Genomic DNA, 25,546 nt, shown 5'->3' on the forward strand with positions numbered 1-25,546 from the left:
GGGGGCTGGGGCCCCAGCTACCGCTGCATCTCCCTGACCCTGTGATTATTAGACCCAGGCGGGGCACTTCTATCATCAGGCAAGGGAAGGGTTTGGAGCGGCCCTATGGAAGACTCACAGGAAGAATGGATGATTTTTCCAGGTAGGATGTGGACCTCAGAAAGGCCTGAGTGTGGAATAGGAAGTTTGCAGGGACTTTGGAAGGTTCTCGTAGGAAGTGGCAGCTGGCACCCTGGTCCTCTATCAAATGAGATGCACTGAAGACCAGGCCAAAGCGTGGAAGCCAAAAGGTTCTTGGGTCCCATCGTTAGAACACACAGACAAGCTTGCCTGTTTCTCTGTGTTGCTTTCTGTGTTTGAAAATAAAACAAACAGGAAACAGACAAAAGCAGGCTGCACCTGCTAGTCAGTGCGCAGACAGTGACCATGTGCTGATGGTATTAACTGAAGGAAAAGATTCCCCTGGGGGAGCCCCAGGTGGGAACGGGGAGCCCCAGGTGGGAGCAGCAGTCCCTCACAAAGGGGATAGCATAAGGTTTCGGGCAAGGGTGCTAGGTATCTCCTTCAAGCAAAAAAGGTATCTGGGGGCAGGGACAGCATGGATTGATACACAGATGTCCTGGTTTTCACCTAGTTCTTTCCCTGGTCATTCCCCCCACCTGCCTACCCATGCTCCATCCAGGCATCCAGGCATCAAACCACCTATCTGTCTATCACTTTGTTCATCCATTTCCCCATTATCCCAGGCATCCATCATCCCCTCTTCTCATCAGTTCTCCTATCACATACCCTCTCATCCATCCATGTAATCACTTCCTGATCTCTTCACACATCCCTCCACCCTCGCACTCACTCATCCCTTCATCCATCCACCCCATCCCTTCATCCACCCACTCACTCATCCATCCATCCCATCCCTTCATCCGTCCCTTCCTTCTGTGACCCTCTCATCCATCAATCCCCCATCCATCTCACCATCCATTTGTTCTCCGTCAATTCTTCCACCCTCCCATCCATGCCCTCACCCACTCATCTATCCTCTGTCCATCTGTCCATCCATATATTCCCTCACCCTCCCATTCCCCGTCCACTCTTCCATCCATTTGTTCCCTATCCATCCACGCACTCATTTATTCCACAGCAAATCTTCACGATGAAGAATCGCTCACTTTTTCTGAAATATTCTGACTCTGTCTCTTCCTAAGAATCCCGGTGACCTTGGAGAAAGCCACGTTTCTCTTAGTGTAGTGACAAGAGCTGGAAACCGGTCCTGTCTCACCCTCCCTTGGGCTAAGGATGGAGCTAGGGACCTCAGGACTCCGGGTACCTCTCAAACTCCTGTGCCCTGCACCTTTAGAGCTGAGCTGCCTTCCCGGTTCCTCCTCAAATCCGGGGCGGGCCATTCAAACTGCAGGGCGCGTGCCTCAGGGGAGCCCCCCTGATTGTGTGCGCGGTGGCTAGTCCTGAGTCATCTCAGCATGCGGTGGCCCCTTCTCTCTTAGGCTTCACAGGGAAACAGATCGCTGCATCACCAGGTTGGGGGGGGGGGGAGAATTAGGGCTGAACACGAGGAAGGCGCAGCTACATTAGAAGTGATTTCGTCGCGAGAGGCAGGGTGTCTGCCGGTGGCCAGGCGCCGGAGCTATAAACTCAGGGAACCAGAATGAGCGCGTTCCGGGCGGCAGTGGGATTGCTGTTCCTGGGGATGCTTCGAGCCTTCCCAAAGGTAAGGAGATGACAGTAGCGTAGGCAGTGGCTGGAGGAGGGGAGGGCAGGGTCACTTGTCACCTCATTCCCGACCGGAACAGGAGTGAGGGGGCGCAGGAGGCAACTGTATCCACAGGTGGGTGAAAAGTGGAGCGCCTCCTCTTCACACCCACGGGCAGTAGACGCTGGGAGTAGTTCATTCATTCACCAGTTGAATCCGGGGCAAGAGAAAGCTGTGTGTCCCCCCCACACACACTGTCGGCCCAGTGGGGGGTCCCGAATAGATGAAAAGAAACCTGTGCGGGGCCATTTTATCCGGAGGATGATATCGGGCTGTTGGTTCTTCTCTGTAAGCTGGAAGGTCTCAGGAAAGAGAGGAGGGAGTGGATGAGCAGCAGAGGTGAGAATCTGGCCGGCCAGTGGTGTGGGCTGGGTGTCCCGGAGCACATGGTGGACGCTTCTCCCTGAGGAAAGTCCGTGGTGTCTCTGGTTCCCTTGTTGGAAGCCCGGGAAATGAGACTGGGCAACGAGTTAGGAAAACTGGACACCTCCTAGAAGCCAACACCACACTAGGCATTCGGATGTGGGAAGGACGCAGGCTAGATATAATAACCTACTTCGTGGAACCCAGGGTCCGCATGGGAAAAAATACCCTTGGTTGATTGGAAGCCGGGGCAGGGGAGGCAAGGGACAGCCGCAGACTGGTGTGGGCATGAGGTATCTCTGCTATGGAGGCTGGGGCTGGAGAGAGGGTGGGCTGGTGGCCGTGTGACACCTGCCCTGGAGAGGGCGGCGGTGAGCAGAGGATCCTCCGTGTCTTCCCTGCAAGCCCGAAGCCCTCATCTGGGGAAGGTAAGAGTTTGGAATAATAGGACCCTGGGTGATGAAGAGAAGGGTGTGAAAGCGGAGGGGTTTGGCCAGCTTGTGAAGCGTATCTGCGTTAATTTACGAAGTGGAAACTGTTTTGGCGGGAACACACTCTCATGTATATGGGTAAGTCAGCGGACAGCTTTTGAGAGCTGGTTCGCGCCTTCGACCATGCGGGTTCCGCGACTAGAACTCACCATCTCACAGGCCTGGGAAAACACTTTTAAAATTAAAATAAACAGCGAACTTAATGCCATCTGGACTATGTGAAAATATCCCAAACATGAACTATAAATGTTCCTTCCAAGCTGTAACTGTGTTCTTGCTTTGCAGTTTCATTTACAGGCTTTTGCAAATGTATATCTGTATTTGGATCACTTTTTATCAAAATATATATAGGGTTTCTTTCTTTCCCCCTCCCTCCCTCCCTCCCTCCCTCCCTCCCTCCCTCCCTCCCTCCCTCCCTCCCTCCCTCTTTCTTTCTTTCTTTCTTTCTTTCTTTCTTTCTTTCTTTTTTATTATAAGACCTCATGTAGCTCAGGCTGGCCTCCAATTTGCTGTATAGCCAGAGATGATTTTGCACTGGTCCTCCTCCCTCTACGTCCTGGTTGTCTGGTGGCTTAGATCCCATGTTTGATGCATGCAATGTGTGAGATTGAGCCCAGGGTTTTGGGAGTGCTTTGGCCTTTGTTCTTGTCTTGAGAGAGGGTCTGTGTAACCCAGGTTGGTCTTGAACTCCCATGTAGTCAAGGATGTCCGCACATCCCTAATCTTCCTGCTGGTACCTCCAGAGCACTGGCTGCATTCCAGGCATGCAGCACACCCAGTCACGATTCTCTGTTTGCCTCTTACAGTGTCTGCAGCAGGTCTTGGAGGGCGGACCATGCTCATTCACGTCCCTGGTGAATGAACAACGAGGTTCCCACCGCTGCTTTTCTGTTTGGTTTGGTTTTGATGAGACAGGGTTTCAGTATGTGGTCCCGGTTGGCCTGGAACTTGATGTGCCGACCAGGCTGGTCTTGAATCAATACATCTGCCAGCCTCTGCCTCTCACATGCTGGGAGTAAAGGAACACAGCACCGAAAATGCTGGGCGTAAAGGCGTGGACCACCGAGTGGTCCCATCATTGTCTCTTGTGTACTTGCTGTCTGGGGAGTAAGGGTGGTTCTTCCCAGAGGAGAATAGCGGTGGTTGACAGGGCAGGCGTGCACTGGAATGAAATGACATGCCATCCAGGGTGCCAGGCAATGTCTTTTCCCACAACAGTGTAAGACAGTAGCAATTTCCCACATCCTAACCGACGTGCGATCTTATCAGTGTCTGTTTTGTGGTCGTGAATGGGGCTGTATCCTTCCTATGTTAATTTGCATTTCCCAGTGACTGTAGGCTGAACCTCAAGTCTGTGGGCCTTTTCATGACAAGACTTGGGGTACCTGTGGGGGAGGAGCTGCCTGCCCGGCAAGGTTCTCTATTCTGTTCCTTCAACACTTCAGTCATTTTTCCCGTCCAGTTGAGGTTTGAAATCTTATTTTAAAAAAACAACAACAAGCAAACAAAACAAACAAACAAAAAACTATTTAAAGCTGGGCTTGTTGGTGCACGACTTTAATTCCAGCACTTGGGAGGCAGAAGGAGATAGATCCCTGTAAATTCAAGGTCTATTTGGTCTACATTAGCCAGGGCTATGTGGAGAGACCCTGTATCAAAACCCAAAAACCAACCAGCTAAACAACACCCTCACCCTTAAAAAATACTTTTTAAAAAAAGCTGGGTACCACACACCTAGAATCCCAAAGCACTTGGGAGACGGAGGCAAGAAGGATGTGAAGTCTCAAGGCAGAGCTGGCAAGATGGCTCAGCAGGTAAAGGCACTTGCCACCAAGCCTGACAATCTGAGACCGAGCCTCACTAACTCTTGGGCATTGTTCTCCGATCATCACATGTACATGGTGGCTCACGTGTGAGAATGCTCACACACACACCCATGCACACAAAATAAATAGAATATAATTTTTTTAAAAAAAAAGTTCCAAGGTATTTTGGGCTTCATAGAAAGTTCCTATCTTTAAAAAAATTTTTTTTGGTCTGGAATTTCAAATCCTTTTCCCAACTCCTTCTGCTTTTTCTTAACTCTCGTCACTTTGTGACAGCATGCTTTCTGAGAAAGGGATGGGCCTGTTTTGTGATGTTCTCGGAGACTTGTGTGGTGCAAGCCCTGAGAGACAGAGTTCCCCCAGGATGCATCCTTCCCTCCAGGCTTCTGGGGATGGTCTGGCTCCCTGGCTTCTGGTGAATTCCATGGGTTTAGAATTCCCCCCACGTCTTCCCAGATACATCCTGCCCCCAGCTCCAGTCTGATTTCCCTCCTCCAGCCCTGGCTCGTCGAGGTTCCCATAGGGGAATTCACATGAGCAAGAATACACAGCCAGTACTGCGTTCCCACTGGTGCCGCAGACCTAGTGGGTGTAAAGGTGACCCTGGTAAGCGACCAAGGCCTTGAGAGCTTTCTTGAATTCCTGTGCTGGACCCGTGACTTCCAGAACCAGCCAGATCCTGCCTGGAGGCGGAATTCCATAGGATGCTCGAGAAACCACACAGGAAGGGGTGGGCCGAAGGAGACTATGGCTTCTCTTAGTTAAAGTCTGCCTTCCTCCGAGAAGATGGACGCTGCAGCAAGAGCTTGGAGGGCAAGGCAGGGCAGCTACATTACTCAGCTTGAGAGCAGCTCTGCTGGGACTAAGGCAGCCCTTACTGGAAGTTTCTGCGGCTATCACTCATATCTGACCCGAGGGCTTCATGAGTAAATGTGATTCATTTCTAGGTCTGCACACACCAGCATCTGCTGCATCTCAGGACAGAAGTTGGCCGTGAGCCCTTGAGGCTGGGGTCCTTGCGTAAGCAGCTTATCCCAGTTTGGGCCTGTTGATTCTGCTGAACTGTGTCCTGACCTTGGGGGTGGCCTATCTAAGATCACAGTCTATTGTTTTCCAAGCTACGAAGAGTGCCTGGTTGGACCTGCAGACAAGGCAGCCTTTTAGAGGACACACCAGCTACACACACATGCACACACACAGATGCCCACAGATGTGTACACACATGTAGACGCATATAGATATGCGCGCACACACACACACACACACCCCAAACCAAAAAGGAGGGATTTGTCCAAGAGAGATTAGCAGAAGAGCTTGGCCTAGAGAGTGGGGATGGGAAGAAGGTGGAGAGTGTGGGCCACCCAGAGTGGGCAAGGAAGGAGCACCGCTAGCGGAGGTGGCAGGGGAGGAGTCCAATGGTACAGACGTCCGCGGGTTGTGACCCCACTATTTCTGGGCAGCGCAACCAGATGCTAAATCTTCCTTGAGAACAGGAGCCAGAAATTCAGAAATTGTAGCTGTCGGGAGAGAGACAAGCAGAGGTGGGGTTGTGGGGGATTCCAGCTGTATCTGGGGGTGGGGCAACTGCCTGGATGATGGGAGAAGCCTGATGAGACATTGCAGGTGTTTGGGAGGAACACATATGGTCTGTGTTTGCCCAAGTCCAGGTGTCAAGAGGGTATTCCAGTGTGGACGCTTCAAGGGAGTTCAGTTTCTGATCTAGATCTTTAGTACCAGAGTGACTACAGAATTCCTGGTGCATTCTGGGTCAGCGCTAAGGGGCATTAACTTCTCATTGGAATTGTGTTACTTATTAAGGTGTCCTAAGACTCCATATTTGGGGCACCTTTCATCCTGTTGGTTCTTGCCCGCCTAGGGCTAGCCTCTCTCTCTCCCCGCTCTCTTTCCTCTCTCTCTTTCTCCTTTAATGACTTATTTTATGCGTGTTGGTATTTTGCCTGCATGTGTGTTTGTGTGAGGGTGTCAGATCATCAGGAACTGGAGCTACAGACAGGCGTGTAAATGTTGAGAATTGAACCCAGGGCCTCTGGAAGAGCAGCCTGTGCTCTCAGCTGCTGAGTCAGCACTCCGTCAGCCTGTCATAAACTGTCACATAGTTGGTGGCTGGGAGTAACACAGACACACTATTTAATGGCTCTGGAGGGTGGGAGGCTGAAAGGGGGTCTCAGAATTGCATTTCTGTTAGAGAGGCTCCAGGAGGGGCCTCCTTGTCCTTCCCAGTGGCTTTCTCCATCCTCATCTTCTCCAGGGCTTAGTCGCCCCCCTGCATCTTCTAAAGACTTTGCAGTCAAGTTGGTCCCCATGGAGATGAGCTAAACTTATACTAACAATCGAGGCCTAACCAGGTTCCTTAAAAATTACATGGACGTCTTCTAATACTTGACAACTTCCTACCAAGTTCCTCTTTGGCTTCATCCCCTTCCCCTCCTCCCTGCTGACAGTCTAGGCTGCCTGGTAACTCACTGTGCAGCCTGAGCTGACCTTGAACTCCAAATCCTTCCCCCACCTCCAAAGTCCTGGGATCACAGGCGTGTATCACCATCCCAATACTTGCTTTCTTTTGTTTTTTATTAAATGTATTCACTTATTTTACATCCCGACTGCAGTTCCCCCTCCCTCTTCTCCTCCAATCCCCTCTCCCAATTCTTTTTTTATGACTGAAGTCATTTATCCATGCATGTCTGTGTGGACACACATGCCAGGTGCGCATGTGGAGGATAACTTGTAGGAGTCGCTTCTCCCCGCCCACTGTGTGGGTCCCGGGGTTTGACGTCATCATTGGCAGCAAGCACCTTGACCTTCTAAGGACTTCACTGATGCCTGGGGATCGGGAGGGTGGGCTCTGTCTAATGTCACATGTCCTTACAGCCAAGAGTTCCGAGAAGATGTGGAAGAAGAGATTATGTGTCTGGGGACTTGGCCTGCCATTGCTGACTTTGCAGATGGGAGATGTGGCCCAGGAGCTGTGCTTGTTGTAATAGATACATGAGGCCGAGTGCTTCAGGGAGGTTTTATTTGGGACTGACAAGATGGTTCAGTGGCTGAAAGTGTTCACTGCACAAGTCTGGTGCCCTAGAACCAACACAGAAGCATGCGCCTGTAATCCCAGATGCGGTGGGAGGTGGGGATGGGGTCTACGTAGCAGAAACAATGAAAGACCCTGCTTGAAGAAGGGAAGTGGAAGGAGAGAACCGACTCTTGTGAGTCCTTCTCACCTCCACAGGTGTGCTGTGGTGTGCATGTGACTGTGTGTGTGTGTGCACACTCACATAACTCTCATATACATACACACATTCACACATGCACACTCACTCACATACATTCTTATATACATGCACACATTCACACATGGCTTAGCAGTTAAAGGCTAGGCTCACAACCAAAAAAAAAAAAAAAAAAAAAAAAAGAGGTTTCTTTGGCTCTTGGTTATGGGGTCTGGAAAGTTGAAACAGTTTGGTACCAGCACCCTGTAGCATGGGAACTCAGACATGTGCTTGCAAAGATCCCTTGGTATCAGCCAGGGAGATACTCAGTGGTATCTTGCAGAGGACCAGGGTTCAGTTCCCAATATCCCAATATCCAGGGTTCAGTTATGGTGGTTCATAACTCATTTATAACCAGGGGATCTGACGTCATGTTCTGACCTCCATGGGCACCAAGCACACATGTGGTGCACATACTACATGCAGGCAAAACACGTACACATAAAATAAGATTAATCTATTTAAAGAAAAAAAAAAGCTTCCTATGGTAGCCAGATCCAGTGGTACAAGTTTTTAATTACAGCTCCTCAGGAGGCTGAGGCAGGAGGATCAAAAGTTCAAGACCTTCCTGGGCAACTAGTGAGACCATCAAAATAAAAATAGAGGCCAAGCAGTGGTGGCGCACGCCTTTAATCTCAGGACTCGGGAGGCAGAGGCAGGCGGATTTCTGTGGGTTCGAGGCCAGCCTGGTCTACAAGAGCTAGTTCCAGGACAGGCTCCAAAGCTACAGAGAAACCCTGTCTCGAAAAATAAAACAAACAACAACAACAACAACAATAATAATAAATAAATAAAAAGAAAAAAATAAAAACATAACAAACTAGAAACCCTTATGTATATGTATGTAGGTGCCCTAGAGGCCAGAAGAGGGCATCAGATCCCCTGGAGTTGGAGTTACACGAAGGTGAAAGTTGCCAAACTGGGGTCCTCCACGGGAGCAGCAAGTCAGGGTGACTGCTGAGCTATGTCTCCAGCCCCATTTCCCACTTGGAAGCAAAGGCAGGTTCTCATCCAGTTAATTCTGCCTGGGGTGGTACTTGCAAGGCTGTGGGTCTGACATCGCAAGCGTCAGAATAGCTGTTCACTACTTTCAGTACTAGGATATTATCACATGGAGGCAGAGGTGAGGGGCCCTCATCCCTTCACTTCTGCCCTGCGCTGGCCCATTTGGGGATTTTGTTTTGACATGACTTAGTTCCCACAGGTATGGCCCAGCTGTTCTCTTTCTCTCGCTGTTGGTTGATACCAGGTGGGACTTTCTAAAAGTGAAAATTACCAGGTCTGCTAGAGAAAACCAAACCAACTTGAAAATAGTCCCGGAGATGGTGAGGTTTTGGGGTACTCTTTTCATTCTAGGCCTGCCCAGATAGGGCCTCAGCCTCTTGTCGCGTAACTCGGCATCCTGTGGACATGCCACTTTGTCTTGAACCTATGGGGAACCCCACCTAAAAGCATCCACCTCTTGGTCCTTGGCCTTCCCCCACCCACTCTTCCTTTCTGATCCCCCCTTCCCTCCCAGATGCTTAGTCCCCCGTCCCATTAAAGGGCATTGGGAGTTTACCGGCTATCTGCGCCCATCTCGGTCGGTCCTCACCGTTCAGAGGGTAGGACTGTCATAAACAGACACTGAGATTAGTGCCACTTCCCTGCCAGGGCCCCTGATGAAGGTCAGAGGACAGGTTAGGAGTCGGTTCCACCATGTGTGTTCTGGGGTTCAAAATCAAGTGGTCAGACTCAGCAGCAAGAATCACATTTACCCCCAAGCCATCTCATCGGCCATTACAAGACTGTAATAACTTAACCCTGAATTCCTGGCTCTTCCAAAGTGATGAGACTAGGCATCACTTGATGGGGGCTGGAGAGATGACTCAGAGGTTGAAAGTACTGGCTGCTCTTCCAAAGGATCCAGGTTCAATTCCCAGCACCCACATGGCAGTTCACAATTGTCTATAGTTTCAGTTCTGGGTAATCTGTCATCCTCACACAGACATGCAAGCAGAACACTAACATACATGCAATAAAAATAAATAAATTAAAAAAAAAGAGCCGGGCAATGGTGGCATATGCCTTTAATCCCAGCACTCGGGAGGCAGAGGCAGGCGGATCTCTATGAGATCGAGGCCAGCCTGGTCTACAAGAGCTAATTCCAGGACAGGCACAAAAAAAAAAAAAAAAAAAAAAAAAGAATTCGTTGAGGATTTGCAGGAGAAGGCTGGTTCCGTGGCCTGGGAGCATTCAGGGCTTTGGGGCTAAGATGGACCTCTACTTGGCTTCCCCTTACATCTCTAGGAATGGCTGGGAGGGCCTGTGGTTCAATTCTTTTGTGTGACCAAGAGAACTAGCTCCTTTCTCCCTAAGTCTCATTTGGGCTCCCTCCTTGGGGCTCTGAGTAGCAGGCTCCCATTGCTTCCCTGGTTAGTAAGAAGAGAGCTCACCCTGCTGGCAGATTGTGTACTTACTCAGAATTTTAGAAAAGAGACCCCCGCCCCCCAACATCCCAAACCTTTGTTACTCCAGCTCCATGGTTTACTGCGTCCATGGTGACCATGCATGGTGACGTCCATCTAAATGCCCGCTATTCAGAAGGCTGAGGCTTGAGAAACTTTTGTTCCTAACCAGCCTTGGCTACATAGCATGATCCTGTGTCAACAAGCAAAGCCAAACAGAGTACGCATTATAATTCTACCAGTTACTAAAATAATGTCCGTTAGGGCGCTCTCCATCCTCCCATTCCTGAGCAGCCTGTAATTCAGATACTGAGGTTTGTTTGTTTGTTTGTTTTATGGTGCTGGGTCTTAAACCCAGGGCCTCACTCATTCTAGGCAGACACTCTACCGCTGAACTATATCCCCAACCCTCTGCCCTGACCCCAAATCCTTTTATTTTGAGATAAAATCTCACCTTATCTCCACCAAGTACCCAGGATGGACTTGAATTTGTGATCCTTTTGCCTCTGTCTCCTTAGATGGAACTATATGCATGGAATTTTTTTTTTAACCTTTTGAGTCAGGGTCTTAGTAGCCCACAATGGCCTTAAACTTGATATACATAGTTGAGGAGACCCCGAGGCATTAATCCTACAGCATCTGCCTCTAGAGAGCTGGATTACAGGTACATGCCAGCATGTTTGGCTCTGAAGTGATACTTTTATTATTATTTATGTGAGTCAACTGATGCGGCTCTAGGATTTAAACTCTGATCCTCATCATAGAGTAGTAATTGCTTTTTTTTTTTTTTTTTTTTTCTGAGACAGGGTTTCTCTGTGTAGTCCTGGTTGTCCTGGAACTCACTCGTAGACCAGGCTAGCCTCAAACTCAGAGATCTGTCTGCTTCTGCCTCCCTCTGAGTGCTGGGATTAAAGGTTTGAGCCACCACCACCGGGCTGAGTAGTAAGGTCTCTTGAACTGACCCAACCCTTCAGTGTCTACACCGACATTTAAAAATGACTAAATTGCAGTAAGTCCCTTGACTTTCGATCATGATTTGATGTGGACCACGGGGTGATACGTTGCCCTGTCTGGTACACTGAACTATGGCTGAGAAGGGAGAAAATGAGACATGGCAAGACTTGAATCTCCCGTTGGCTCTTGGTCGCTGTGTGAGTTTGGGCAGACAGCTGTGCCTCTCTAGGCTGTAGTTTCCTTATTTGTAGAGCAGGAGCTGGTGGAAAGCAGGCTGGATTTGGAGGAGTGACATGCGGCGCGCACACACACACACCGCCACAGACCCAGGGAAGGACAGCAGGGAGGTATGAAGACAGGAGGCTCTCAGATGTTCCAGGCCCAGGGCCACACGCCACACTCTCTCAGACTCTTTAGCTATCAGTGAGATGCTGAGGCAGGCCAGGAGGGAAAACCCAGGGCAAGGACAGAGAACTTTCCCACACTCTGCAGGCCCCACAGGGCCGAGTCCCGACAGCTCAGCTCGGTCTACCTCAGGTTTCTGTGTATACTCAGGGAGCGGCTGCTCACCAGGGAACTGCAGCTGGTGCTACCCGGTTGCTGTCTGGAGGCTTCTGGGAGCCTCCAGTGACCCGAGGAGAAAGGAAGGTTGCTTGAAGGAACCCAGACAAAATGGGAGCAGAGACACCCTGCGCCTCCCGACTGTGCTGTGCGAATGTCTCACAGCTAGCTGCTCTTCCGAGTCTCTTCCTAGATGCTGCAGTCGGAACCCAGGCTTCACACATGCGGGGCAAGCACTCCACCACTGAGCTACAACCCAGCCCTAACTGTATGCTGCATGGTAGGCTATATTTAACATTTCAGTGAGTATAGCGACATGGTTTCAGATGTGTCAAAAAAAAAATATGTAACTAACACCCACATAGTCACCTTCCAGCCACAGTGACCCTGGTGCTGCTCTCTGCAGTTCCAGAAATACCTTTCTTTCTCTGCCTCCCATCCCCACCCCAGGGGGGTGCTGGTCACACTCAGGGTGTGTCTTCCCAAGCCAAAATTAACCTAATCTAGAAAGTTCCTTGCAGGTGTGCCCAGAGGCTTTTGTCTCCTGGGCAATTCTAGATGCTGTCAAGTTGAAAACCAGTGTTAGCCGTGACTAAGCCCATCTCACAGCAGGGCTGATGGTTCGGAGAACTCTAGAAAGCTGCAGGAGTTTATTTCCAAGAACAAGTGAGGCTGGTGTTACTCATGAGGGAAATGCAAAGAAGCCATACCACCACACCCCCACCAGAACTACCACTGCAGCTTAAAGGCGGCTTCGGTAACCGGCACTCGCTCACCGTTAATTGGCATACATCGTTAAGTGCCAGCAAGCGTGAAGGACAGATGGCAGCCTCACACGCTGCGGCTAAGTGACAACCGGTGCAGGTGCTTGACAAAAAAAATCAGATGGAGAATCAGGCTAGGGGTGTGGCTCAGTTGGTAGAGTGCTTGCCCAGCATGCCTGGGACCCTGGGTTTCAGTCCCAGTTTAAAACTGGCTGTAGTGGCACATGCCTAAAATTCCAGAGCTTGGGAGGTCGGGGCAGGAGGACCAGGAAATTATCCTTGGTGGATGGTGAATTTGAGACCAGTCTGATTGACATGAAAGTCTACCTAGAAAAGAAAAGGGGATGGGGAAGAAAGGAAGGAGCTTGGATTCCGGTCTGTATGAGCTGGTACTCGTCTCGTTGTAGCTGTATTTAGAAATGGGTACATATGCTAGCACTTTAATCACAGAGCTCAGGAGGCAGAGGTGGGTGGACCTCTGTGAGTTCGAGGCCGGTCGGGTCTGCATAGAACTTCTAAGACAGATCTTCTGCTGTACTCAGAGATGGGTGCCGAGTCCGGTCGTCATCAGAGAGGCTTATGGGATCGGATGGATAGACCCAAAGCCAAACATTAGGCAGTAAGACAGCCCAGGTTGGAGGTCTCCAATGGGTCTCTCCCCTTGGTGATTGGGAAACCCCAAGGAAGAGGAGGAGGAGGAATTGTGGGAGCCAGAGGAGCTGAGTATGCCCCAGAATCAACTAAGCAGGGCTCATGGGCACTTATAGAGATTGAAAATCACAAAGCCTGTATGGGTCTGTGTTAGGCCCTCTGCATGTATGCTCTGGTTGTTGGCTTGGTGTTTTGAGGGGGACTCCTGACAGTGGGAGTTGGGGTGTCTCTGATTCTTTTGCCTGCCACTGGGATCCCTTTTCTCCTACTAGGTTGCCTGGTCTTGTTGCATCTTGTGCCCTGTTTGATTGATGCCCCTGGGAGAGCTGTTTTTAATCTAGGGAGAGGGAGAAGGGAGGACTGGGAGGAGTGGAGGGAAAGGGCGCTGCAGTCCGGATGTATTGTATGAGAGAAGAATAAACAAAAATAATAATAATTTTTAAAAAATGACATTCTAAGACAGTGCTACATATAGACTTTGTCTTTAAAGAAAAAACAAGTTGGGCAGTAGTGGTGCCTGCCTTTAATCCCAGCACTCTAGAGGCAGAGGCAGGCAGATCTCTGTGAGTTCAAGGCCAGCCTGGTCTACAAAGTGAGTTCCAGGACAGCTCTAACTAACTGTGACACAGAATGCCCTGTCTGGGGTGGGGTGGGGTGGGGGCACAGAGCAGCATTAGCATTGGCAACTAAAAGGCGAAAACAACCCATTGTCTATCTAGAGTGAAACAGACACACAGGGGCCATATCGCAAGGCGACGGGCATTGGTGACTTCCAAAAAAGTGAATGGTTCTTGAAATCTAATACTGAATTAAAAAGGCTGAGAGTGGGGGCTTGGGGAGACGGCTCAATGGGGAAGAGCATATGCTGTACAAGGGGCTGGGTTCAGGTCCCCAGAACCCACTTAAAAAGCTGGGTGTGGGGGGGGCTGAAGAGATGGCTCAGTGGTTAGGAGCATTGCCTGCTCTTCCAAAGGTCATGAGTTCAATTCCCAGCAACCACATGGTGGTTCACAACTATCTGTAATGAGGTCTGGTGCCCTCTTCTGGCCTTCAGACACACACACACACACAGACAGAATATTGTATACATAATAAATAAATAAATATTAAAAAAAAAAGCTGGGTGTGGTCACCAGTGCCCGGAGCTCCAACACTGTGGGAGGAAGAAACAGGAAGGCTGCTGGGGCCTGCCGTATGCTGACCTGGCTTTGGGCTCAGTGACCCGTTCTCAAGGGAATAAGGCGGGCAGTAATAAAGCAGGGCACCTGATGTCCTCCTCTGGCTTCCAAGCATGTGCATTCACACACACGCACGTTCAGGGGCGCACACTCAAAGATTTTAAAAAGCAGCTGGCTATAGCAGAGAATACAAGCAGAGCTCAGTGATATAATCATGTTTGTGTATAAAACATTTTATTTTCTTTTTTGTTTTTGTTTTGAGACAGGGTTTCTCACAATGTAGCCCTGGCTGTCGTGGAACTCAGTATGTAGCCCAGGCTGGCCTTGGACTCACAGAGATCAGCCTGTCTCTGCCTCCCCTGTGCTGGGAGTCAAGTGTGTGCCACCATGACCAACAAAACCCATTCTTTTGTACACTAATTTTTTGAAAAGCCAGTTGCAAAGGAAAGACTGGGCAGTTTGATGTCAAACTCAAGAGCAGACAGAACTTACTAGCAGATGCAGAGTTGGGTTAATGCTCTTCCCAGAGAGGGTTTCTGAGTAGGCCAGGTATAGGTGAGGCCCTGTCTGTGGAATCTGAGCACTTATCCATCTGGGTATGCAGAACTTCAACCCATATGTCTCTCTACCAGATGTGGGTTTTTGTTTGTTTGTTTGTTTTGTTTTTGTTTTTCAAAACAGGGTTTCTCTGTGTTTTGTTGTTGCGTTTTCGTTTTTCAAGACAGGGTTTCTCTGTGTAGCTTTTTGGAACCTGTCCTGGAACTCGCTTTGTAGACCAGGCTGGCCTCAAACTCACAGAGATCTGTCTGCCTCTGCCTCCTGAGTTCTGGAATTAAAGGTGTGCGCCACCACTGCCGGGTTTTATCAGACGTTTTTACACTCGTCCCAAAGACAGGGTAGGAGGCTTGTTAGTCCCCTGGAGGAGTATGCCAGGTGGAACCGGTTGTAGCTGCTGACTTGAAGGTAGCTGAGAGAACAGACTGGTGTTGGGGTGGGGGAGGTGGCCACAAGCAGAGGAGGGCACAGAGATTCCTGGGTGCTCTACCTGCAAGTAAGCGGCCATTAGCTCTGTGGGGGAGATGCTGAGTCAGGGATTCTATTCCTAACTTCTAAGACAACAGTCTCAGTCTGGCCTTGACAGTGAGTGGACACCATGCCTCCTGGTACTGCAGGGTGGCATTGAGGTTGAAGTCTGGCCTTGTCTCATCTGTTTCCCTGACCCTCCAGGATCGACCGCTCAAGAGCACCTGTGCTGGAGACCCCAGCTACAACCCCGGGGAGGCTGTGGGGAGCTGCTGTTACCGTTGCCCCTCAGGTGAGTGGGGTATGAGGGCAGGACACAGGTTCCTTGTTTTGACGTCTGATCCTCATGGGGGACTTGTGACAAGGTGGGGGTTGGGGAGAGCAGGATAGAAGCTAGCAAACATGGTCATGGTTGGTTACAGGTGTCCAAGGGCACCTTAATGTCACAGGGTCTGAGGAAGAGCAAACTTGGTTACCTCACAGGCTAGGTTCTGCCACCACCACAAGGATGTGAGACCCTTTCTGAGGTTTTGGGGTTGCCTATGCAGCAGGGTCCTAGCCACGAGCAGCCCAGCTGCCATGCTGACTTCCTGATCACTTAACTGTGCTCTGAATGGGAAAATAAAAATAAAGAAATGAAAAGGAAAGACCATGATGGTGGAGGAGAGGTGTGTTGTAGATAAACGGGAGAAAGCATAGCCAGAGACAGAGACATCGGGGAGAGTCCAGAGTGGGCATGACCCTGAGCTGGGCCGGTTGAGGAGAGGAGGGAGAGGAAAGGAGAAGGCAGACGGGGGAACCAGGTGTAGCAGCCAAGAGGACGAAAGGTAGAAAAGGGCAGTAACCAAAATGTCTGGATCACATAGGGAAGAGCTTCAGGGCGAAGGGTAGCCCAGCCTCTGGGCTGGAAAGTGAACCTGGCGGCCAGGTCCGCTTTGATATGTTAACAGGCACCTTAGCCATTTGTCCGGGTTTGGGACCTAATATCCTGTGTTAAGCACTGATTCTGTTTTGCAGATGGGACTGTTGGGGTTCAGCCAGTTCAGAGATTTTCCCAGGGTCTTAGAGCTGTGGCATGGCAGGATTGGCTGGGGCCCAGGAATCTGTAACCTCAGAGTCTCAACAGCCAACATCCCCTGTGACCATGACCAGCTGTCATTTCTGGAGTTCGGAAGCCCTTTGCAATTCTTCGTTTTTTTCTCTTCTCTCCTCGCCCCCCCCCCCAAATTTTCTTTTCAGTTTATGTGTGAGTATTTTGCCTGCATGTATGTAATGCACTCTGTGAATGCAACTCTTGCATAGATCAGAATGGGTGTCCGATGTCCTGGAACTAGAGGTGCAGGTGTTTGTGAGCCACCACGTGAGTGCTGGAACTTAAATCTGGGTCCTCTTCAAGAGCAGCAACTGCTCTTAACCACTGAGCTACACCGGTGACAATTTTCTAATTTTCTTCATTTTTTAGTTTGTGATAGGGGCTCACAAAATTTCCCAGGCTGGCCCTGAAAGCAATCTGTAGCTCAGGTCGATCTTGAACTTGCTATCCCTCTGTCTCAGCATCGTTAGTGCTGGGACTGCCGCACACCACCTCGCCCTGATCTTTGCACTTCTTGTCTGTTCCAAGCCAGGACGTGTGTTTGTCCCAGCCTGCTCCGGGTTGCAACTTTCTGAGGAACAGGGTTTGCCTAACCACTGCTGGGTTCCTGGAATGCTCACCCAGCCCTCGCATAGCATGAGTTCTGGGAGAACGTCAGGAAATCCTTCTGGAACATTCTTTGGGCCTGAAGATTAGAAAAGGATTATGAAGTATTTTGGTCCCCTGTGACTATATTAAAAGTCCTAGACCCAGTGGGGGCCACTAGTGGCTGGGGTATGAGGTGGAGCCGTGGTGTGGTCTCTGAGCTCCAGGAATAGATGTCTGTTTGCAAGAGAGACTTTAGCTATGAAAGTTGAGGGTGGAAGGAAGTCTCTGTCATTGGCTCAGTGCAACTGCCCGCTGCTTCTAGGACAAGGCATGAGAGCCAGGCACTGTGTCTGGAGGGCTTCCTGTGGGTAGGTGGGGACCGGCAGTACTGTACAGCTCATGGGGCCTGGAGATCATTGACAGCTGCTCATAGACCTGTGTTCTCTGAACGCCCCGTGGGACTCCAGTCTTGCACAGGCTAGAAAGAACTTAATAGTGTCTATCCCCAAAAACGAGTTTAAAATGTTTTTGTGGGGCTTGAGAGATGGCCCGGGGGTTAAGAGCACTGCCTGCTCTTCCAGAGGACCCAGGTTCAGTTCCAACACCCTCATAAGGCAGCTCACAACTGCCTGTGAACTCCATCTCTAGGGGGCCTGACGCCCTCTTCTGGCCTCTGAGGGTATCCACACACATGACATGCACTCATAAGCACACATAAATGGAAATAAAAACAAAATTTAAATGTTCTTGCGATCAGTTTTTTTTTTCTTTTTTTGGATTTTTCGAGACAGGTTTTCTCCGTAGTTTTTGGTTCCTGTCCTGGAACTAGCTCTTGTAGACCAGGCTGGCCTCGAACTCAAAGAGATCCTCCTGCCTCTGCCTCCCGAGTGCTGGGATTAAAGGCGTGCGCCACCACCACCCAGCTTGCGATCAGTCCCAACGAGTCTAGGTTGGCTTTGAACTTTGTGTGTAGCAGAGGTTGGCCTTGAACTCCTGATCCTCTTACCTCTGCCTCCTGGAAGCTGGGATGGCAGGCCTGTACTATGACACCCGGCTTCTCTTGGGTCCTTCCCCTCCCCCTACTGGCCTCCCCCATCTAGCCTGTGTTTGGGCTCCTCCAGGCTGTTACTTCCCTCTGGTTAGAAAATGGAGAGCTGAAGGGCTCTTCCCGGCTTGCAGCCTGCCCTGCCCGCTTTCCTACCATGTGTTCCCTTTTTTATAGAGGCCCCCCACGCCCATCCTATGGGATTAGGACTCCCATATCCTTAGCGAGCTCCTAAAATTGTCTCTCCAAATAGTTCCATTGAAGCTAAGGGTTTCATTATGGGGGGTAATTCTAATTTACAGCATCTCCTGCCCCAGACTCTCACCCATTCTTCCTCATTTCTTTCCTCCACCCACCCGCCCTTCAGTCCAATGCGAGTTCATTGCCTGCTCTTGGAAGAGGTCACACCTTCCCCCTCGTCCCATTCCCAGGCCTCTGGTCTTCTGGCGATGCCTGTCTCCTTCCCCCTGGGTGTCCCTTTCTGCCATCTCAACCCTGCTGCAGCTCTGAGACCCCACCTCTATATCAGCCTTTTGCTGCAGGCGACTGGTTCCCACACCTCCACACCTCTTTTCTCAGCGTTTTTCACCCTTGAGCTGTGGCCTCAATGTATTGTGACATTCGTGGCCACAGGTCCCTCGCAGAAAGACACGAATTTGCGAGCATGACGCCTCCATCTTAGGCTTTCTCCACCTAACAGCTGTGCCGGACGGTTTGCTCCTTCCTCCCACTTGCCCTCTCTCAGGCCCCGTGCTGAAGTAGCTGCGTACCTCAGGCCTGGGTGGTGGGCGGGGCATTTTGCTGGAGTTTTATTGACTCTGTGCTTCCGGGTAAGCCACAAAGGAAAACCAAAAACCCCCTCCTTCCGTGTTTTTGGGGAAATTTCTGACATTTTGCCTGCCCTCTCAAATCAGCGCTCAGCTGTATGGCAGCGTTTGCACGTGGGTGGGCCGGTGGAGGAAGGAAGCTGGGAGACCTTTGAGTTTGAGAGGTCGCCCCATGGCAATGTCTCGCCTTACGTAGGCCTTTCGACACTCCTGGCAGCCACTACCCAGTTCTCTGCTTACGACAAGCTCACCCTGCCTCATGCTACGAGCAACGGTACTTATCGATGGACCAGGGCACTACCATGGAGGCCTGGTCCTTTACCCACGTCAGCACTTGAACCTCGTAGGGACCGAGAGACGGAGCTTGGACACAGAAGGGTTCTGGAATTCGCCCACAATCACCTGCTAGTAAGCTCAGCCTGGGCTAAAATAAAGAATCCTGAGCCCTTACCCTTTCCTTTCAGACCTTGTATAGGGTAGGGGTAGGGAAGAATCTGGCATCTTTTCATCTTTACTCAGGAAGTCGGCAGAATCCAGGTTCACCAAATATGAGCCAGGCTCTGCAACAGAGGACTCAGTGGTGGCTGGAGACAGACACAGCAATCCTGGAGAGTCTGGGGGTATTTCAGGGAATTTAGATACTGAGATTTAACTCCCAGTCGTGATAAAAGAAATACGCTACCGCCGGGTGGTGGTGGCGCACGCCTTTAATCCCAGCACTTGGGAGGCAGAGGCAGGTGGATCTCTGTGAGTTCGAGACCAGCCTTGTCTACAAGAGCTAGTTCCAGGACAGGCTCCAAAACCACAGAGAAACCCTGTCTCGAAAAAACAAAAACAAAAACAAACAAACAAAAAAAAGAAATACGCTACCAAGCCTACCTCTTCGTTGAAATTCAGTGGTAAAACCAGAACACCTAGTATGAACACGCTCAGAGGTGGGGCTTATTGGCTGATGGTCATTCCTCAGGTTGAGCCAATCACAGTTGGTGAGAGAAAGACGGCATGCTCTGATTGATCCGTTGGAGTCACATGCCTATTCTGAGGCGATGATGGGACAAACGGAGAGTTCTGATTGGTCCGCTTGGGTCATGTGCTCATTCTGTGCCCAAGCTGTGGGAAACATCCCTGAACAAACCTGGCAGTCTCTGGCAGAGCAGATATTGGGGTGGGGGTGGGGGATGCCCACTCCTCATTTATCCCCCACTTCAACATCATCACCCTGTATCTCCAGTCCTCAGAGGATGGGAGGAAGATTGCTGGGTGACTCTACCTCACAGCTTGGGTCAGGATCTTCACGGGTCTTGACTGCCTATAGTCCCCTCAATTCCCTCAGGGGCTCGGGACCTCTGCTGAGAGTGACAGCCAGCACGCAGCCTGTGTTTACTGACCTCCACGGCCCCTTAATCCTTTCAGTGCTAGGAGAAACCGATCTTGTTAGTGCGAATGTCATTGCAGTCGTCCGAGGCCACCCCTTGTCAGGTGGCATACCAGGAATGCCAAATCCAAGTTTTCCCCCATACCTGGGTCGATCCTTTTGCTGGGTTAGGGACCTCCAGGGAGGCCCAATGCCTCCATCTGTAACATGAGGGTTATCTGATACAACCATGGGGTTTAGGTATGAGAGACGGAGAATGGAAGGCCAGCTCATTATCGAGGCGACCTAGCCTAGAACGTCTCTGCTGCTTTTTCCAGGGTTGTCTCCAACACAGCCATGCCCACAGGGCCCTGCCCACTGCAGGAAGCAATGTGATCCCGACCACTATGTGAATGAGGATGGGCACTGTACAGCCTGCGTGACCTGTTTGAAAGGTAAGAACCTGTCCTCTTTCCCTGGCACGTATCTGAGAGGCAGGAAGTATCAGAATTCGGTCCCCTGGTGCCTCAGTTTACCCCTCTGGATTTGAGAATTGATATTAGCAGTCATCTTTTGCAACCATGCTTTTTAGAGAGATCTAGCGTGCTCCCCGGAGGGAGGACTCATGCCTTCCCAATGGCCCTAGGGAGGACTCTTTTCTTGGGTCATTTCTGTAGTGAGGAATCTGGGGATCATGTGAAGGGTCTTCCTGGAGCTGGGGAACTTGGTGAATGGTGGAGGCAGAGTCTGAGCTGGTGGCCTGGCGACAGGAGCTGCCATTTCCCAAGTCCTTCATCATCCTTCTCGAAGACCATGATGCTTCCAGGAAAGTCCTTGGAACGGGTTCTTCTGATGTTAATCATTTGTGTTTAGTGATGGGGTCTGGTGTTTTGGTTTTGTGTGGGCTTAGGGGTGTGGTTAGGTTGGACAATGTGTTGAGATTTTCTTGAAACCTAATAATCATATGTTTTAAAGTTTTCAGTGTCTTTTTTCTTTTTTGGTCTTAGTTTTTCGAGGCAGGGTTTCTCTGGGTAGCTTTGGCTGCCCAAGAACTCACTCTGTAGACCAGGCCGGCCTTGAACTCATAGAGATCCGCCTGCCTCTGCCTCCCGAGTACTGGGATTAAAGGCGTGTGCTACCACTGTCCGACTTATGCATTTGTTTATTGTTTACAAAGTTCTTTCTCGTTTGTGTGTGTGTGTGTGTGTGTGTGTGTATGTGTGTGTGTCTTTCTGCATCCATGTCCTGAGTGCTGGGATCACAGCTGTGCATTGCATGCCTGGTTTGTTCAGGGCTGGGATTGTATGCAGGGCTTTGAGCATGTTAGGCAAATAGTACCCTTAGCCACTGAACCATCTCTCCATCCCTTCTCTCCCCATCTCATAAACCATGGGTTCTGGATATGAAATTCAAGTCCTTATGTGTACATAGCAAGCGGTTTATCCACTCAGCCATCTCTCTCAGAGGGGACCTTCTCATAGTCAGACCCCAGCACAGGGATGAGTGCATACGGATATTGTGTTGCCAAGTGCATCCTCACCCAGATTCAGCTGGAGGGGGCACGCTGTGGGTTTAACAATGGGCAGTGTGTGTCTGCACCCAGAACATACAGTGTACTTCCTAAAACTCCTCATGCTTCTGGAGTTTATCCTCCCATCCTCTTCACCATGGCAACCACTGCTGGCCCTCCTGCCTTTATAGTCAGAACCTGATCTTTTGCAGGAGACCCATGGAATCACGATGTAAAGCTTTTCCGGAATGGCTTGTCACACAGCGACGTGTACTTCAGTTCCCTCCAGGTCCTGGGACATTATTTCTTTATTTATCTTTAAAATATTTATTTATTTATTATGTATACAGTGTTCTGCCTTCACGCAGCAGATCTCATTACAGACGGTTGTGAGCCACCACGTGGTTGCTGGGAATTGAACTCAGGACCTCTGGAAGAGCAGCCAGTGCTCTTAACCTCTGATCTATCTCTCCAGTCCTCATTATTTATTTTTGTATATGTACATGTTGTATGTGTCTGTGGAGGCCAGAGGCTGATGTCAGCTGTCTTCCTCAATCTCTCTCTCCAGCTTAGTTTTTGAGACAGAGCCTCTCACTGGAACTCACTGATTCACCTCCATTGGCTGGCCAGCCAGGTCCAGGAGTCCTCCTGTTTCTGCAACAGACATATGGGGTCCTGCTCAGTTCAGTTTTCACATGGGTGCTGGGGATTTGAACTTGGGACCTTATGCTCACTTTATCCAGTGAGCCATCTCTTCAGCCTCACATCTACTTGTTTGTAACCTCTGTAGCAGTGTGAGGTGTATGGGCTAGAGGCGAAGGCCTCCCTCACACTGCCCTCCCAGACATTACCTCAGGGGATCTGAGAGAGAGCATCTTGCCTTCATCCTGGGCTGTCCCTCGGTTCCCTGGCTTCCCTCTTTCCTTCCATGACCCTCTTTGTGTCCCTCAGGTCTTGTGGAGAAGGCTCCGTGTTCCTGGAACTCTTCTCGCGTCTGTGAGTGTCAGTCCGGCACGTACTGTAGGACACAGGCTGTCAATTCCTGCGCCCGCTGCTCCCAACATTCCCGCTGTTCTGGGGGCCAGGTCGTCAAGTTCCCAGGTGAGTGTCCCCATCTCTAGCCTACTTGCAGCAGCTGCTGTACCTGCCACAGGTTCCCTACTGCTCTCCTCCCCCACCGTGGGACAGACAGGTGGAAGTGGGCTTTCTGTGCTCACAACTGTGTCCCAGCAGAGATACTCTGCTAGCTGAGGCCCAGGCCTGAAGCTTGGGGCTGGGGAGCATTCTCTGGTGGCCCACAAACAGTAGGAAACCTCAAGTATCTACCCCGGGAGTTTCCTGACTGATCAGAGCTGGCTTTGAGAGGTACTGAGACATTGGACACCAGATTCAATGCTGAGAAAAATAATTTTTTTTTCCAACTTGCCTCGTGACCTCAGGCCTTACCTTCTCCAAGCTTCTAATTTCTCTGTGATACGAGGAGGGGCTCATGGTCGCTGAAGGGATAAGAATCGTGGATCCTCCCTGGTTGCCGTTAAAAGTGCTGTTTAGGGGGCTAGCCTAGGCTACATAGTGAAACTTTGTTCTCAAGAAAGGGGGTGGTGCTCTTTAGAAGGGAGACACGGGGTGGGAGGTGGGGAGCAAAAAGGGCACCCCTACAACAACACGGCATGCAGGTGGGGCAAACTGATGATCATCATGATTTATGCCCAGCAATGCTGAAGCCCGCATGGGCAACTAGTTTATGGTGGTTTTCCGGTTGTTCCTGTCCTGGGCAGTCCTAGACGCTTGTGTTATTGTCGTACCCATGGTTCCACGTCTTCCTCTGTGCTGTCTATCTGTGCGTTCTGGGCCTTCCCCTTCACCTTATCCTGTGCACTCCTCCAAGCAGTGCTGTCTTCAGGTATCTGTCGTCATTCATTCTCATAACATGGCCGAAGCATCTCAAGCGCCATTGCCGTGTCCTGTAGTTCACTTCCTTCTGTAGATGGAGATGTCTCTTAATGTCATTGTTGTGCAGCCTGTCTCTTCATGTGACGCCTAGAATCCTCCTGAGATATGCCATCTCGAACACATTCAGTCGCTGTTCTGAGAAGCATTTCATTGTCCAGGTTTCAGAGTTGTCAAGAAGGCTGCTCCAGACAAGTGTCTCATGAACTTGTAATTTTGTTGTTCTTGTGTCTCTTGCTGACCAAACCTTTCCCAGTGCCTGGAATGCAGCCCTCGCTATCCCTATCCACCTCTTGATGCCTGAAATAGTTCCCTCCTTTGAACTGAGGTTTCCTCCCAGACAAAGCTGACTGCTTGCTTGAGGTTCTGACTCTTTATTACAATGTTAAAGCCCTTGTCTGTCCTTCCCATGTGATGTATCTCAGTCTACAAACTGGTATGAAAGTAAACACCGAGAAGACTGAGATGCTGAGATACAAACTGATGGTAAGGGCTGACAATTGCAGGCCCTATGGGGACCTTTTTTGGTAACCCGTGTCCTTGGGATTTCTGGTTCTGGCTTGGTGGGCTTGCGTCATGGGATACTCTGTACTAAGGGACAAACATCCCACTGTCTGCAAGCAGAACAGGGTTGCTTAGGGAAAGTGCTCAGGTGGGCCTCAGGTTGCACTTTAGCAAAGCTTGGCACCTGTGAGTGGGGCCGGTCTCCCCCACCTCCCCCCCATGGGATGAGGAGATCTGGAACTTGAGGGTTTTGGAACTTCTCTTCAGCAAGCAGGACCAGGCTGTCTGAGTGGTGTTCCTGAGATTGCCACTTGGGGGCGACAGAGGACTGTCTCTGAAGCTCTGCCATTGCTCACACATGTGGCCTAGGAACATTTAAAATGTGGCTGGTGGAGCCAGGTGATGGCGCACTTCTTTTTTTTTTTTAAATATTTATTTATTTATTAAGTATACAATATTCTGTCTGTGTGTATGCTTGCAGGCCAGAAGAGGGCACCAGACCTCATTACAGATGGTTGTGAGCCACCATGTGGTTGCTGGGAATTGAACTCAGGTCCTCTGGAAGAGCAGGCAATGCTCTTAACCCCTGAGCCATCTCTCCAGCCCCGATGGCGCACTTCTTTAATCCCAGCACGCAGGCAGAGGCAGGTGGATCTCTTTGAGTTCAAGGTCAGTCTGGTCTACAGAGCTACAGCCAAGGCTACTCAAAGAAACCCTGTCTTGAGAAAAAATGTAGCTGGTCTAGGATGTTTGGGTTTCGATCACCTGATATACAAGCGAGAATGTAATGTGTATCACTATATTTATATCTGTTACTGACTGATATATAAGCGAGAATGTAATGTGTATCACTATATTCATATCTGTTACTGACTGACACAGATCATTATGTTGTTAGGTGATGGCTTTTAGAGAGCAGATCTTATTCCGTATCCCAGGACATCTTGTAAGTCACTAGGTAGCGAGGCTGGCTTCAAAACCACAGCAATCCCCCTGCCTCATCCTCTAAGTGCCTAGCTTGTGTGTGTGCTTTATTGGGGACTGAACCCAGGGCCTTACAGGTTAGGCAAGTATTATACCACTAAGCAATACTCCTAGCCCAAATTAATTTATTATTAAAATTAATTTCTTGGGGCTGGAGAGATGGCTCAGTGGTTAAGGGCATTGCCTGCTCTTCCAAAGGTCCTGAGTTCAATTCCCAGCAACCACATGGTGGCTCACAACCATCTGTAAAGAGGTCTGGCGCCCTCTTCTGGCCTTCAGGCATACACACAGACAGAATATTGTATACATAATAAATAAATATTAAAAAAATAAAATTAAATTAATTTCTTATTTCTTCATTTATCTTTTGAGACAGAATCA

The 25,546-nt window shown here is 50.1% G+C and overlaps 1 protein-coding gene across 1 annotated transcript in view; it reads left to right on the plus strand.

Annotated features, from left to right (window-relative positions):
* The first annotated feature begins 1,637 nt into the window (after window positions 1–1,637).
* The window catches only part of Tnfrsf8 (TNF receptor superfamily member 8), a 46,760-nt gene continuing 22,851 nt past the window's right edge, over window positions 1,638–25,546 (plus strand). The window contains exons 1-4 of the mRNA XM_057785416.1: window positions 1,638–1,726; window positions 15,515–15,602; window positions 20,556–20,672; window positions 22,679–22,828. Coding sequence (XP_057641399.1) covers window positions 1,664–1,726; window positions 15,515–15,602; window positions 20,556–20,672; window positions 22,679–22,828 — 418 coding nt within the window. The 5' untranslated portion in view covers window positions 1,638–1,663. The remainder of the gene's footprint in view (window positions 1,727–15,514; window positions 15,603–20,555; window positions 20,673–22,678; window positions 22,829–25,546) is intronic.

The sequence above is a fragment of the Chionomys nivalis genome, chromosome 11, assembly GCF_950005125.1.
Source record: "Chionomys nivalis chromosome 11, mChiNiv1.1, whole genome shotgun sequence".
Classification (NCBI taxonomy): Eukaryota; Metazoa; Chordata; class Mammalia; order Rodentia; family Cricetidae; genus Chionomys; species Chionomys nivalis.